At 43.1% G+C, this 15157-nt stretch overlaps 1 protein-coding gene across 1 annotated transcript; it reads left to right on the top strand.

Annotated features, from left to right (window-relative positions):
* Positions 1-8652: 8652 nt before the first annotated feature.
* Positions 8653-14957, top strand: VIP (vasoactive intestinal peptide). Its single transcript, XM_074144638.1, has 6 exons — positions 8653-8765; positions 10416-10556; positions 10929-11033; positions 12548-12667; positions 13290-13395; positions 14949-14957. The coding sequence occupies exons 1-6, from the start codon at positions 8653-8655 to the stop codon at positions 14955-14957; spliced, it is 594 nt and encodes a 197-aa protein (XP_074000739.1).
* Positions 14958-15157: the final 200 nt, after the last annotated feature.

Here is a 15157-nt window from a genome sequence, read left to right as displayed (position 1 = left end):
AATCCTCTAGTTACATGCTGGAAAAGAGTTATACAGTTATTTTTACCCTGCCGCTATTGATGTAACTGCAGGATTGACCCAGAGTCACCAGCTGCAAGATTGACATCTAAGTCACTAACTTAAAAATTTCTGTTTTGTTACAGCCTGATTATGAAGTTTAGCAAAGTTCAAGGTACTAAGGTTCATTGCTTAAGTTCAGTAGTTAACATTTTAATATTAACATTCAATAGAAATGAAAATACTACATTATCTGTTGTAGCACCAGTGCTGAATATTTTGTTTGTTTCTGCAGAAAACTCATTCATCTGTTAAATAAAAAAAAAAAAAACCAAAAACCCCCAAAAAACCAATTGCAGAATGTAATTACACACATACATGATGACAGCAGATATGATGGCTACCAAAAGTATTGCTGTGCCTATTAATCTTTTTCATCTTTGTGATGATCTTCAACTCCCAAAATACCTTAGAACCCTGATAGTATCGGATCTATTTATGTGTACTTAATAAAGTGAAATATATTGACTGTGGTGCTACGTTCACTGGAACATTCTTAAGACTTTATGTAGGATGAAAAGGATAATGAGCCATTGATGTATTGGCCAAGAAGACAATTAAACAAGATGTAGGAGTATATCATTTCTTCCGATGACCTGTGGAGTTGAACTAAATGATAAACTAGGTTGGAACTCTTGTCCATGAACATTACAAAAGTTCTTCCATAACTAATATCGAAAACAATTAAGTCCAAATTATAGCATTCATTAGGGATGGTAAACTAACAGGTTGATACTTTCTTCTATATGACTTCTTCATAGAAACTAGATGTGAATATAAATTTTCAGAGCCATAATAGTGTACATTAGGCATAGAGTAGGGCTAAAAGACAGCACGTTACACTATGCCCTTTATACACATGGACAGTTTTAGAAAATCTCTCTCAGCTCTTTTTCCATGAAGACAATAGTGGTAATTGCCTGAGACTGAAGCATTTTTAGCTTGTTTCTGCCATAGCTTTTAGACGGTTGCTTTTTTCAGCTTGGTAAATAAAGAACTTGTGATGATTAGGTCAGTTCAAGGAATAAAGTTATCCTGGCATAATTAGCATCTTAAGATGTGCCTTCCAGCCTGACTGACGTGGGTTTCTCTATATCCTGAGATGATACGTCTGCTCTCACGAGCTTCCAGACAGTGCAGTAGTAGCAATGTTCACTGAGGGGACACAAAAAGAATGTTGCCATGTGCACAGTCTAGAGCCTTGTACTATACGTGGGGAAAGGATCTATGACAAATTGGAGAAGTATCCCAGTCCTTTCAGCACAGGTGTTATGGTGTACACCCCATGAAAGATTCCAATCATACAGTTACAAACATATAAATGGACTAAATTCTCTGATGTTTCATGGGTTTTTTTGTAGCGAGTATGAGAAGTAGATAGGAAGGAAAAGGGGCTTTTAACAGCTTGGCTGCATCTGGAGATGTGCTTCTAGACATTAGCATCATTAATTTCTTGGATTGCCTGAGCTTCTGATGAACTTGCAACCAGACTCCATGAGGTGAGTATCAACAGCGAATCAGGGTAAGCTGAGGTGCCCCAGGCATGTTTGCTCTCAGGCTCTCCTTCTAACTTTTGAGCTCCATATTGGTGCTGTTGTATGGGTTTTAACAGGTAATATGAAGGGATTCTGGAGGTTATTTCCATTTTGTATTCCTCTTGTACAGGTAGAGGCAAAAAGACATCCATAAGGTATCAATTACAGAATCACAGAATATTTTTGGTTGGATGGGACCTTTGAGACCATTGAGTCCAACCAATAAAAAAAACCAACCCACAAACAAACAAAACAAAACAAAAAAAAACAAACCACACCCAAAAAATCCCAGAACACCAACACCAAAACCAAACCAAAACAAACACCCACAACCACACCCCACCCCACCCACAAACAGACACAAATACAGGTGTCAGGCCCGAAAGCATGAGTACAATGTAGGGACACAGGTTTGAAAGATTGTTCTTAATATCTGGTTAGATAATTAGATATTAGCTTAGAGAAATTTACATATGTTAGAATATCATGAAGAATAAAGTGTTTTTTCAAAGGTTCACCATAAAAAATCCAGTTTTGTATAGCCAAGTCAATTTATGTAGAAAACCCTTGAAACTCTGTGAAGCAAAAACTTGACTGAAAATGGATGAGAAGCTGAGTCTAAATGCTGGGGCATCTTAAATACATACATTGTTGACATATGCAGATGTTATTGTAGATTTGCAGAGGAGAGGAATGGGCTGGGCCAGGTGCGGGAGGAGGAACACATTTCAGGTGATGGAAGTATCATCTGATCCTTTGCTGAAGGGGAAGATTTTGGGAGGGCTGGTAGAAGTAGGAGATATTTCAGATAGCTTGCTAAAACCACAGAATACCCAACATGCCCAAACCAGAAACTACCCTGGCTCCTGACAAGTTTTGTATTAACTGTGTGATTTCCTGGGTTTTAAGGTGAATGAAATTATTTTTAAAAAAGTTAGGTGGAGCTTTAAAAGGAGATTGCTTTGAAAGAAAACTAAAAATACTAAAGTTTCTGTTAAAGCTTGCATCGTCATGGATCTTCCTGAGGAATGAGTTCAGAATACATCTGTCTGATATTGAGAGAGGCATGGCAAAAACATCACGCCCATGCTAAAGAATGAGAAGGAATTTGGACTGACACTTCTAGGACAGCTGCATACCATGAACCAGAAGGACATGAAGCAGTAGTTCAAGCACATACCAAACAGCATAAACACTTGGAGAACAAAATGTCTATCCCAAACTGCTTTGGAGTCTTTGAGAGGAGCTGAGATTGCACTTTGGGGTGAGAGAGAAGGGGGTATGAAAACACAGAATTAAACTACAAGCAACAGGAGTTTTCCTAGATGGCACGATAGACCAGGCAAAAAGACCCTTGGGAGTACCACTGGATGCTCTGGTAGCTCTCCTGCCTTTTGCTCATCATGGTATCCACTAGGAAGTTTTAATCAAGCATGTCTGTGTTCATGACATGCCAGGACATACTAATGCAAGAAGCGGAAGAGTCATTGGAAGTCATGGGCATAATCCAAATGTTCCAGGGATTTTGAAAACAGAATCTGGAAGTTGTTTACTCACATAGAGTCGTGAGGCAAAGGTACCACTTGGAATAGGAAGGACTTGTACAAGTGTTGTACATAATAGGTATATTTGTTAATATAATCTACTTGTTGTGGGAGTTTACTCCAATTAATGACTCTGTTCTGAGGATCCACACTTGTGACCTGAGAACAGGGCTCAAGACAAGTGAAAGAGGAAATGAAGACTCCCCTGTTCCACCTGTGTGACGCCTCACAGCCTGGGAACCAAGGAGACAAGCACTCTTCTGCTGAATGTTTCTGCTGCAAGAGGCAAGTCATGAGTTTCCGATTGCAGAATATTTGTCTGTGTTTTATTCTGTTTACTGTCACATTTCTGAGTCTGCAGTACTGACTCAGGCTAAAAGTATGATAGAACGGGGACTGTGCTTTTGAAATAAAACTTACCTAAAAGAATGAACTGATGGTTTTCTCCTTATTTCTCCTGAGAAGCATTCAGAGATACATGCAAAGAGAGCGAAGCTGGGACAAGTTTCAGCAAGGGACCTCATCTATTTTTTCCAACCAAGTGATATTGGAGAATATGAATGTTTATGGGAGAGCAGGACAAAGCAAGGCAACAGGGTGCTGAGAGCATGAATTGGAGATTATGCTAATCATACCATAAAGGATTAGGGAAGGGCAGGTTAGTTTATCACTTTTTATTTGTATTTTTTACTCTTCATATACAGTTTATTGACATTTCTTCTTTTACCTCTTTTGTGGAAGTTGGAAAAGCTGTTCTGCTCACTGCTAAATGATAGCGCTCCATCAATCTGCTCTATAAGCTTTAAAAACTCATGGATCAATGTGATACGGCTATGGGATCAAAGGCAGAGCTTCTGAACTCATCTACAGGAACTTGAGTTGTAATACACAAGGGAGATTCTGCAGACCCAATGATTCTGTGAGGCAGAGCTCATGAGTCAGTAGAAGTTTCCTTTTCTGATATAATACGCAAGCTCTAAAACTGTCTTTTATTATTTTACTTTTTTTTTTCCGAAGTAAAACAATATTTCTATTGCTGATGTAATTTCTCTTTTTAAAATACAATTACATGATAAATCTGGTAAATGTTAAGCAGGTCCTCCATGGAACTAAGTAGATTTCCCTCATCTAAGGATTTGGCTTTAAGAGTTTTTTTAGCCCATCAATTTCAGCGCAGTTGTACCTGCTAAAAATAGTAATCAAATCTAGCTAACAAACCTAAAAAATCCCAAATCTCTTTCCCCTAGATGATGTAGCTATTTTAGGTGATGCTTGGTTTATATATACATCACACAAGTTTGTATACAAATGGTGAGATAAGCTTCTGTCCTTCACTCAATCTTGTCTATTCAGATTTCCATCATTTCCAAATATTTCCCATTGTATGATTATGAGACTTTGTTTGTTTGTTTGTTAAGTGGAGCATTAAAGAAAACAAAGCAAAGGTGTAAAGTAACCAGAAGATATTTGATAACATACAGACCGAAGATAAAAGGTTCAGTAAATGTGGAGCTGCTATGCATCAGGATTCCTGCAACAGTCGCTGCAAAATACTTGACTTCCCAAGAGTTACCTGTGTCTAATTATTATCCTGGAGAAGCTCCCAAGCACTAATTTTTTCTAAGTGATTCTTTCCTGAAAGGGTAGAGTTTCTGTGAGTAGAAGACAGCAGGAGTTACCATCCAAAAAGGGTCCATCTGGCTATATCTTTAAGGACTCACTTGGGACTCCTACAGAAAAGGGGGGGTTCTCCACCTGTTTAAAAAAAATTATTTTCATTTTAATGACTTGCTGGAAATGTTTTACGTAAACTCCAGGAAAAATACAAAAGTTGAAAAGGACTAGAATTTGGTTTGCCACCCAAAACCCATCTCATTCATCCCAAAACAACCTCTCTCAATATAAATCTTCCTGAGAAATCATGGAATCATGGAATAGTTTGGGTTGGAAGGGACCTTTAAAGCTCATCTAGTCCAACCTCCCCTGCAATACGCAGCGACATCTTCAACTAGATCAGGATGCTCAGAGCCTTGTCCAATGTGACCTTGAATGTTTCCAGGGATGGGGCATCTACCACCTCTCTGGGCAGACTGGGCAATCTGGTGTTTCAGCACCCTTATTGTAAACAAATCTCTTCCGTATATCTAGTCTAAATCTTCCCTTTTTTAGTTTAAAGCCATTACCCCGTGTCCTATCACAGGAGAAGGAGCGAGGTAGCATCTCTTCTTCAGTTTATCTGGATTCAAGAGGAGAATTCAATGGGTGCAACAGGGTGTTGAAGGGAAATGCAGACAACTGATAGTGCAATTGAAAAGTGTTTGGGGCCTCTGGGATCAATTCAAAGCTCTACTGGAGATTTCCTGGGTAAAGGAGGGGAATCCACTTAATCTCCCTATGATTCAGTTTCTTATCCACAGCATAGGGAAAATAGGTGGTATTGTAAGATAATATATGCACTAAAGATTGCTCAGGTCATAAAGGGGCAATAGAGAGGGGTCTTTTAGGAATACTGCCATCCCTACAGAGGTTCTGAGACATTTTAGCCAGCACTACAGAATGTTACTCCCTTGTCCAATCTAGTGTACTTACTCCCTGCAAAAAGGGGAACAATGTTACAGCAAACCGGATTTACCAGGTGTGATAAATAAGTGAGTATGGTATGGTATGGTATAGTGTGGTGTGGTGTGGTGCGGTATGGTATGGTATGGTAAGGTGTGGTATGGCATGGCATGCTATGGCATGGCATAGCGAAAAAGTACTGATTTACCAGTGATTCTCAAATTTCTTTGGCAGTGCAGTCTATATACATTTCCTCACCGTATGCAGCCACCCATATAGCACATACGTAGCAACTGTCAACAGACTTGTTTTTCACATATCCCTTGGATTTAGTCGGCGGCTCCTTTCCTCCCTCCCAGGGACGGAAGCTCACAGGACTCCTGCGAGACCCTCCCTCTCCAGCCTGCTGAAAGGAAACTTTTCCTGTCTTCTCCGGTTCCTGCCGGCTGCGTTTGGGCTTTTCCCGCAGCGGTACCCTCGGAGGGACCGGGGACGTGCGGAGCCGCGGCGCCCCGGCGCTTCCCCCCCAGCCCCCTCCCGGAGCCCGGCGGGGCACTGGCCGCGGTGTGCCCGCGCCCTCCAGCCCTAGAGTCGCCTTCTTCCCCTCCCAGCTCGCCCCTCCGGGCCGGGAGGCTGGGCAGCCGCAGCCTCCGCAGCGCCCCAGCGACGCGTCTTCACGCCACGCAGGAGCTGGGTTTCTCCTCCTCTCTTTTCTTTCAAAGCGCTTGGGTGAAGCCCCTTGAACTTTCCCAGGTCGTGCATCCAGCACAACTCCTCTACTCCCTTGCTGGGATATTTCTGAGGGGTGAGGGTGCACTACGGTGCTATTGATGCTCATCTCACCATTCCAGAGCAGAATTGTTTCTTCGACCTCTAGTTATGTGGTAACAAGGGGAAAATTTCCTGAAATTAGACTACTGCAGGAACTCTGGTTTTAGTCACAGCTGTCATCCGAGAAACAAATTTCCAGGCATTTTTAATCTAATTCACTTAATTTTTATGTAACTGAATTAGAAAATGTGATTAAGCATCGCAGCATCGAGCCTGCCTTTTAGTGAAACATGAAACAGAGGAGAAACGTATTAGAAGTAAGAAGAAATGGTGAAATCGTCTGTATGGATTTGGTACAATCGTTACTTACTGAGTAGGAGGATTAGAGGCACAAAAGCTCAAGGGCCGGGGCGGGGGGAGGGGGGGGGGGCGGAAAGAGAGAGAAAAAATTAAAGAGGATAATGACCTTTTCAGCCGAAATTCTTGCCGCGATTCTTTGGCAGGTATTTCAGGGCAGGCACTGTAAAGACACCGTGCGACACTGAAGAGGTGCTTACCCGCCCGCGGGTCCCACGCCCGCTTTCCCCGTGTTTCTTTCCCTCCTGCCCACGGGGCTCTTTGAGGCAGGGAAAACTGGAAGGCGAAAATCGAAGGCTTGAAACTACCTGATTCTCCCTTGCTGTGGCAGTGACTCCAGCCCAGAAGTCTGGGTTTGGGACGTGTTAGCGGGAAGAGCTAACATGCCGCGCGTGGGGGTTTAACATGGGCTCCAGCCTCCCTACCTGCGCGCCAGCGCAGCGGGTGCGCAGCGGCACAACGGTTAGAAGCACCTACGGTGCTTGGGTGAGGGGGCTGATCCGTTTCCCACGAACACACCCGGTTTAAACGAAAAAGCAAAGACTGGCAAACACCCCGCCGCCCGCTAAAATCAAGCTAAAGCCCCTAGAAAGATTTAGGTGTTAAGGCCAGTTCCCTGCGGCGCAGCCCCTGAGCGCTCAGGTGCTGCGGCTTGTGCGAGCGGCGGCCCCTCCGACGGCGCGCCCCGGGAGGGGACCCCCGGCAGGGGGACAGAGATGGACCGGCTCTGCCTGAAAACGCCGGCGAAGGGCTCGGGAAAGGAGCAACCCCGGGGCCGGGGAGGGGGCTTGGCGAGGAAGCGCTCGGGGAGGGAGTGAAGGGCCCCGGGGGAGGGTGTGGGGTGCAGCCACTTCCCCTACCGGCTGCCCCGGGTGCGGGCGGGGGGTCGCGTTGCGGTGTGCCCCCCGCAGCTCCCGCCAGCAGCCTGCTCTTCTGCTTTGCGAGGCGGAATCACGCTGCCGACGGAGCCCTGCTCCCCGCAAAACTAACTCATTAATATAAATCAAATAACGGCCGGGGGAGGGGGTGGTGGGGTGAAGGGGGTGGGGTGGGGGGAAGAGGTAGGGTGCGCGGCTGCTCATGAATTAAAGATAAGTCTCTGACTGTCCTGAACAAAGCGACCGTCCCCTTGGGAAGGGTGACGTCTCCCCAGTAACGTGATTGCTTCTTCGGAAGCAGAAACGTGTAAACGCTATAAAACGCGGCGGCGCGGCGGGCAGCTCAGAGCGTGCGGCGGGACGGAGCTCTCCTCTTCTTCCCCATCCTCCTCAGCCTCCGCCGCCGCCATCCCGGCAGCCGCGCAGCGGGACAGGGCGCAGGACCCCAGCAGCGCAGCGCACCGCTCCGCTCCGCGCCCGCCCAGCCAGCCCCGCCGACGGACTCGCGGCTCCGTGAGTAACTTTCCCTCCGCCGCAGCGGCAACTTCCCCGCGGATGAGGAGGGCGTCCCGGTCCCCTCCGACTTCCCTTCTCTCCTCCTGGACCTGCAGGGACCGTCGGGGTCGCGCAGAGCGGGTCTGACCGTCCAGGGCAGCCGGGGAGGGACCCTTCTTTTTATTTTACCGCTGAAAAAAACATAGGTATTTTTTTTAAGGTCGCTAAAGCCCGGGCGCTGCTGCACACACGCCCCCACACACACCCGCACTGGGGCCGGGGGTCGTCTTCGGGGGGTGACACCTCTCCCTGCCCGCCGGTAGCTCCCCTGCCGCGGCGACCCCGCTGCCGGCGGCGTCTCCCGGGGCCGGTGGCGGGTCGGGTTGCCCGTCGGCCGGTGGGTTGCGGGCGGGTCGGTGGGTGACGGCTGCGCTCTTCCCTCCGCAGGTGGCGGCCATGGAGCACCGCGGCGCCTCCCCGCGCCTCCTCGCCCTCGCCCTCCTCAGCGCCCTCTGCTGGCGGGCGCGGGCGCTGCCCCCGCGGGGGGCCGCCTTCCCCGCCGTCCCGCGGTAAGGGCCGGGCTCCGCTCCGCGACCCGCTCGGGTTTGATGTCTTCTGGGAGGCCGAGGGGGCTGTGGCAAGCGCCGGTGTTCCGCTGCGCTCATCCGACAAGCGCAGGGTGCGGCGAGCCCTGTCGGGGGGTTTGCTGGGGAGCTGGCGGGCGCGCATCTCCGCGCCTGGGACTTCGGCCAAGCGTGCGGGGACCAGCCCAACCGAACCTGCCCTCTAAAAGCCCCCCGAGACAGACATGCACCCTCAGAGGCACCAGCCGCCACGCTGGCTGTCGGTCACCACAGTGTATGTAGACGGTGTAGAGGATGCGTGTTAACATGTGCTCCGGGACACGACGAATGTCCATCGAAACAGTCTCGGCTTTTCTTGCGGGAAAGCTCCTTTATCCCCAAAGTTCAGCTAGGCGGATGCATCTTTTGAAAAGCAGAGACATACATGGGCAAACCTGAACATACTAAAAATTGCTAAATCATGCATGAGGAGAAGTGGTGCGTGTGGGCTGATGTGTTGCTTTTGTCCTGCTGCATGCTTTTAATTGTTAAAGTTGTTATTAGTTGTCTAACTAAAGTACATCAGATGCCAGGAAGGTACGTTTTATGTTCAGGTGAGAGGAACATAAAGTGTAAAAAGACCAAAGGAAAACGGTACAGAAAAACAGCAGAGTGACCGATTTTCAAAAGGTGTGACTTGAGTTGGTTTATTTCCACAGTAACTTTACTTTTTGTTTTACCAGACAGAAATCTTACATGCCTCCGATATATAAGCATTACTAATAGCTGTAATGACCGTAAAATTACAAGGACAATAGCCTATCCTAGTTTTAGCATGTGATTTTTGCACATAATCACACACAGAGGTTTACTATAGCCATGGGAGCCTGTTGTCAGCCACGGAACATAATAGCAGCTGAAAGAAACCTTTGATGCTAAACTGCTGCTATGCAGTCAGGTTGCCCTTGATAAAATATGCCACATCATAAGAAACTGCAGTTCATGAAAATGTGAAGTAACTGTAAATCAGTTATACAGAGCAATTGCTATGATACATTTAAAAACATTAAATGTGAACCTTTTTTAACTTGCAACTAGCAAATTAATTTAAACATGAGAGAATAAGACCACATAGCGATATGTGACTGTACTTCATATTTAGTTTGGAGTTCTTGATGGTGTATGCACTTTCTTTAGAGAAGGCCTAAGAAGCATTTCATATTGCATTTCAATGCACATTTTAAGTCTTAATTGGAAGGTAAGTACTTCACAGGAACTGTTTGCTCTTTGCATGGGTGGAGGCTCGTAATTCCATCCATCGTTTATATAAAACATAGTTAGTATGAAAAGCTTCATGGTTGTCACTTGAGCTGTAATTGCCATACATTATGCGCTGTTCACTGGAATAAATTGTGTGCAATGACAACACATATCTAGAAAATATGCATTAGAGAGAAGGGTCTGTTACATCAATTACTCTATCACTGAGCGTGGATTATATCCAAAAGTGATTTGTGTTTTATACAGACTGCTTTAAAATGCCTTATAGATTCAAGTAGGTAGATGTGCATTTTGACACAAACCAGAATGTAAGTTGCAATGAAGTGTTGCATGTCCTCAGCTAACTGTATTTTACATGGTTTCCTTCTCCAACAGATTGGGAAACAGAATGTCATTTGATGGAGCCAGTGAACCTGAGCATGCCCACGGGTCATTAAAGTCTGAATCAGACATTTTGCAGAACACACTACCTGAAAATGAGAAATTCTATTTCGATCTGTCCAGAATTATTGATAGGTGAGTTTCTTTATTATCATAAATACAAATGATGATGCACTATTTGAATTATGCCAAAAGATTGGTCGCATTTTCAAACAGAAATAGGAAAGGAAGAATCAATTACAGAAAAAGCCCCACCTGGCCTCTGGTAGCAGTAGGAATGTCTGCAGAAATGTTGATTGCATTGCCGTTCTGGCATGATGATTTCATTCACTTCCCAGGACAGGCTAAAAAGTATATTGTGAAAATCTGGAAGTTGTTTTATGAAATTAGCTTAATCTAATATGTACAATAGATAACTTAAGGAAAGTAATATGTTTACAAAATAAAAGTTATCAAAATGATATGAACCCAGGTTGTATTGTAGAGTTTATTTATTGTCCATTTCAGAAATGCAAGGCATGCTGATGGAATTTTCACCAGTGTCTACAGCCATCTTTTGGCTAAACTTGCTGTGAAGAGATATCTGCATTCGCTTATTAGAAAACGAGTTAGGTGAGGTGACACTTACATTAGGTAGATTTTTTTCCTAGCTGGCTTCATTGACAATTTTTTACCCTACTGTACCTAAGTTCTCATTTTTGCTATTTAGAGATAATGAAAGAAAAACTGATATAATAATGGGGGAGCTGAAAATCCTATGCAACAACTCAGTGGTATTTGTTACTAAATGAGTATGTTACTATTTATTCCTGATACAGCTGTGAGGGTAGAGGAACAGACACTGCACGTAGCACTGGTAATAAATACTGGCAATATTGTAATGATTATAATGTCAATTTGCTAATTTTTTTATCTGATAGTGTTTTTGCTAGCTTGGTGGATGAATGAAAAAAGTGCATACAAACTGATTGATTACTCAGTACTTACCTAACAACAGGGCAATGCTCGATGAAATTAAGAAATGATTAGTTTACAGTGAAAACAAAAATGCTTTTTTTTTTTCGTACTATAGAACATCTCGCCAGATGTTTGGGAGATCTGTATTATAGAAGGATTTGAAAAGGAATGAGGGAAATCCGTAGACAAGCGATCTGGATGCAGCCTCCAGACAAGGACATTCATAAACGAATGGTCGCAGGATGCTGGGAAGGATCACTGTACACTTCCCTGCTTTCTTATCCCTAAGCAGTAGCTACTGGGCGCTCTTGGGAACGGAACAGTAGAATACTTTGGTCTGATCCCATATGACAGTTCCTTTGAGTGCCTACTTCATATATTCAAAAGCTGACTGAAAATTCGGTCCTGCATTTATGTCAATGCTGCCTTTGTTCCAGAACATATAGTGCCAGTTTCTCATACGCTATAAACTAACAGAGATCATTTAAAGCAGAACACACTGAGGCTTCCCAAGATTGTGAATGAAAAATAGGCCTCCCAGTTTGCACAAGGTGTGTTTTGTCTCCTGATACCTCATTAAAACAAGCATTTGTAGCTACTTATGTGATGCTACGCTCCTGCTTTCCCCAGAGGTAGGCTCTGTCCTCACTGAGTTGAGTATAAACAGTGATCAGGTCCTTTAAGAGTTTACTGTGACTTGAACCAGTCTGCACATTGGCATTGCACTAAAATATAGTTATGCAAATGATTGAAATCAGAATAAAGTCAGTAACCTGGGCTATGAGAACAGACAGGAGGGAGTTGTGAAATCCACATCCAGCCATTTGATCCTGCAGAATTCCTGGGACAGGGATTCTAGAAATCATTGAATATGGATCCTAATTGCATGGGCCATGGTAAAGTTGAGCAGGAGAAAGAAATCAGTGGAAGGTGTGCCCAAAACCTCTGAATATTGATCCTTAGAATTTGATCCTTGCTACTAAAATACGTACTAAGCAATAGAAGCAGTGGCTTCTTTTCAACAGATGATCCAAAGTCATAGTTGGAAATGAACTCTGAAATGAAAATTTGATTATATTTAGCTAATCAATATTGTAAACTTTGTTTCACTCTTTTAATGGTATCTTCTTTTAAAAGGATATTGTCTATTAATTTTTTTGTATTACCAGCTCCCAGGACAGTCCTGTCAAACGCCACTCTGACGCTGTCTTCACTGACAACTACAGCCGCTTTCGAAAGCAAATGGCTGTGAAGAAATACTTAAACTCAGTTTTAACTGGAAAAAGAAGGTACTACAAGAAAGCAAATATATATTGTTTCAATACTTGTATGGTATTAAGAGAGGACAAACAAAAGCAATGGACATTAAAGACTTATAACGTAGTTTATAACCTGCTTTTCAAATACAGACAGTGTTTTGTTCCAGACTGGAACAGACACTACGATCAGATTAGAATAAAAGAATAAAGAGGAGACAGCATCTGGCGATTTTAAAAGGCTTCTGACAGATTCTTAAAATGGTTTTATTTATTAAAAAGACCTCTTAAAGAAAAATCCACAGAGCTATGGAACATGAACAAAAAATTTATAAAGAAAATGCACTATTTGTTGACAATTTGCCTTTAAGTAAGCACATAAAATGAAAATTTAGAAGTCCCAGAAAGACTTAATTGGTATAGGTGAGAAGTGCCAGCATATGTTTTTGTAAATCTTATATTCTGTTTGCATATTCACTCATTTAGACAGCTGCTTTTAAATTCTCATGTCTTTTCATCTGTTAAACGTTATTTCATGCGATTTATAACACTTTGGTATAGGTGTAACAAAACATGCAATAGCTACAGTTAGAAGGTGGCTTCTTGATCGCTTTTTCTTCTGAAAGCAATAAAACTTGTTTCTGATCCACAACAGCCAGGAAGAGTTAAACCCCGCTAAACTTCGAGATGAAGCAGAACTTGAACCTTCCTTCTCAGAAAACTATGATTCTGTAGATGAGCTGCTGAGCCACCTCCCACTGGTATGCCCAGATTTTCTTTCCTCTTGCTATCTGTTACTTGACTTGACCCATAAAATTAGATTAGTTACACATGAAGTGTGGCCTATCAGAAAGGCAGAATCATCTAGAAAAGAGCCATGTTCCATGAAAGGCTGCATATTTCTATAGGGATTGTGTCTGAATATAATAATCATTTTAATAACAATAATTAAGTTATCCCATGATTGCTGTTATTGAAAATTCCTAATTAAATGGCACTGTTAATAATGCACCTAACTCACTTGGGTGTTTCAGCTTGTGTGCACTGCAGCATAAGACCAGAATTGACTCATTTTTAATTACAAAGATTATTATTTCTTCAGAGAACAAACTCAAGGATATTTCTTTTGATTAAAAGAAAAAGAAAAAGAAAAAAAAGCTGCACACTTTGTTTAACACCTATTTCATTAGAAGGGAGTTGCCCCTAGAACTAATAGGATCAGCAACATGAACCCTTAGTATTAGGAAGGCACTTGACTCCCATCTAAGGTGTGCCGCAGAGGGATCATCTGCTGTGCAAATATTGTCATTGCTGTTTTCCATTTAGCTACTAATATTTTTCTAAAATCATTCACAAATATGATTCGTTGGTTTACTGAAGTGTAAACCCTTCTACATCACAGGACTTGCAGGGACATAAAATTGAAGGGGTAACAGAAGTGAATCAGGCCTGGTCTTCTCAAAGTGTGTTATGAAATTGATGATAGGATGGTTTTTGGCATTTAGATGTGTCTCGGCTGCAAGTAAGAAAAAAAGCTACTCTTGAAGATAACATTTTTTTAATTTTTTTTTTTGTGGGGAGGGGAAATAAAAGACATTTCTGCAAACTGTTGTTTCCTTCCAAGACTGAAAGAAAATGTTCTTTTCCTTTCCACAAATGTAGTGGCTCCTCTAAAGTTCCCAAAGATTAGAAAAGACATAAACTGCTTATCCCTTAAGGAACAAAATAATTTGTCAAGTGATGGGATTCAGGAAAGAAACATTCTTTCTAGACAAGATTATTGCAAAAATATCTGCTCCTGGATTTGGCACCTTCTGAAACTTGTGGCATTGACTAAGTGAGAGACAGCAGTGGTGCAGTGGGTCATGCGTGTCTTCCTGGAAATATTTTTAGTCCTTTCCTTTTTTATGGACTGTAATGGTGATCCAGATCCCTATAGGTTAATCACTTATTCAGCATTGAATGCTACTGGTCATTTTATCGCAGTGCCCAATTGCTGATGTAGCATGCATTAACAAACCTGAATTCGTGTATCTATTTCAAGGATACCGTCGTTTTCAAAATGAGCTGTTGTGCACTGTAGGCCAACGTGCAGTAAAATTTTTGCCTGTTCCTTCAACATTTCTTCCTCATCCTACAGCCTTGCCTGCTGGCTGTAATGCCCACCAAGCTCCATCTCATGCTTGTCAGCCCCAAGCACAGCAATTGTTTTCTGTCAAGTCTTACTTCTTGTCTGCTGCCTGCTTTTATACACCTCATGATGCAACTGCTTCTGAAAATGGCTTTTAAAACATATTCCTCTTTTGCTTTTCAGGACCTCTGAAGGACACCTGGTAAAGTCTATGAGAAGAACAAGTTATTTTTGAGTTCCACATAGTATTTCAAAGAGATGACTTTAGTCATCAAACCAGAACAAATATGTTGTGAAGTGAAAGTTGTGATATATTTGTTTCTTATGTAATAAAAGTTGATATTTACATTGTAAATATTACTCTAGAGTTCTCTACTGAAAGCTGTACATAT

Source organism: Numenius arquata, chromosome 2, assembly GCF_964106895.1.
Source record: "Numenius arquata chromosome 2, bNumArq3.hap1.1, whole genome shotgun sequence".
Classification (NCBI taxonomy): Eukaryota; Metazoa; Chordata; class Aves; order Charadriiformes; family Scolopacidae; genus Numenius; species Numenius arquata.
Note: the sequence above shows the minus strand (reverse complement) of the source record. Positions and strands in the feature narration are given on the sequence as shown.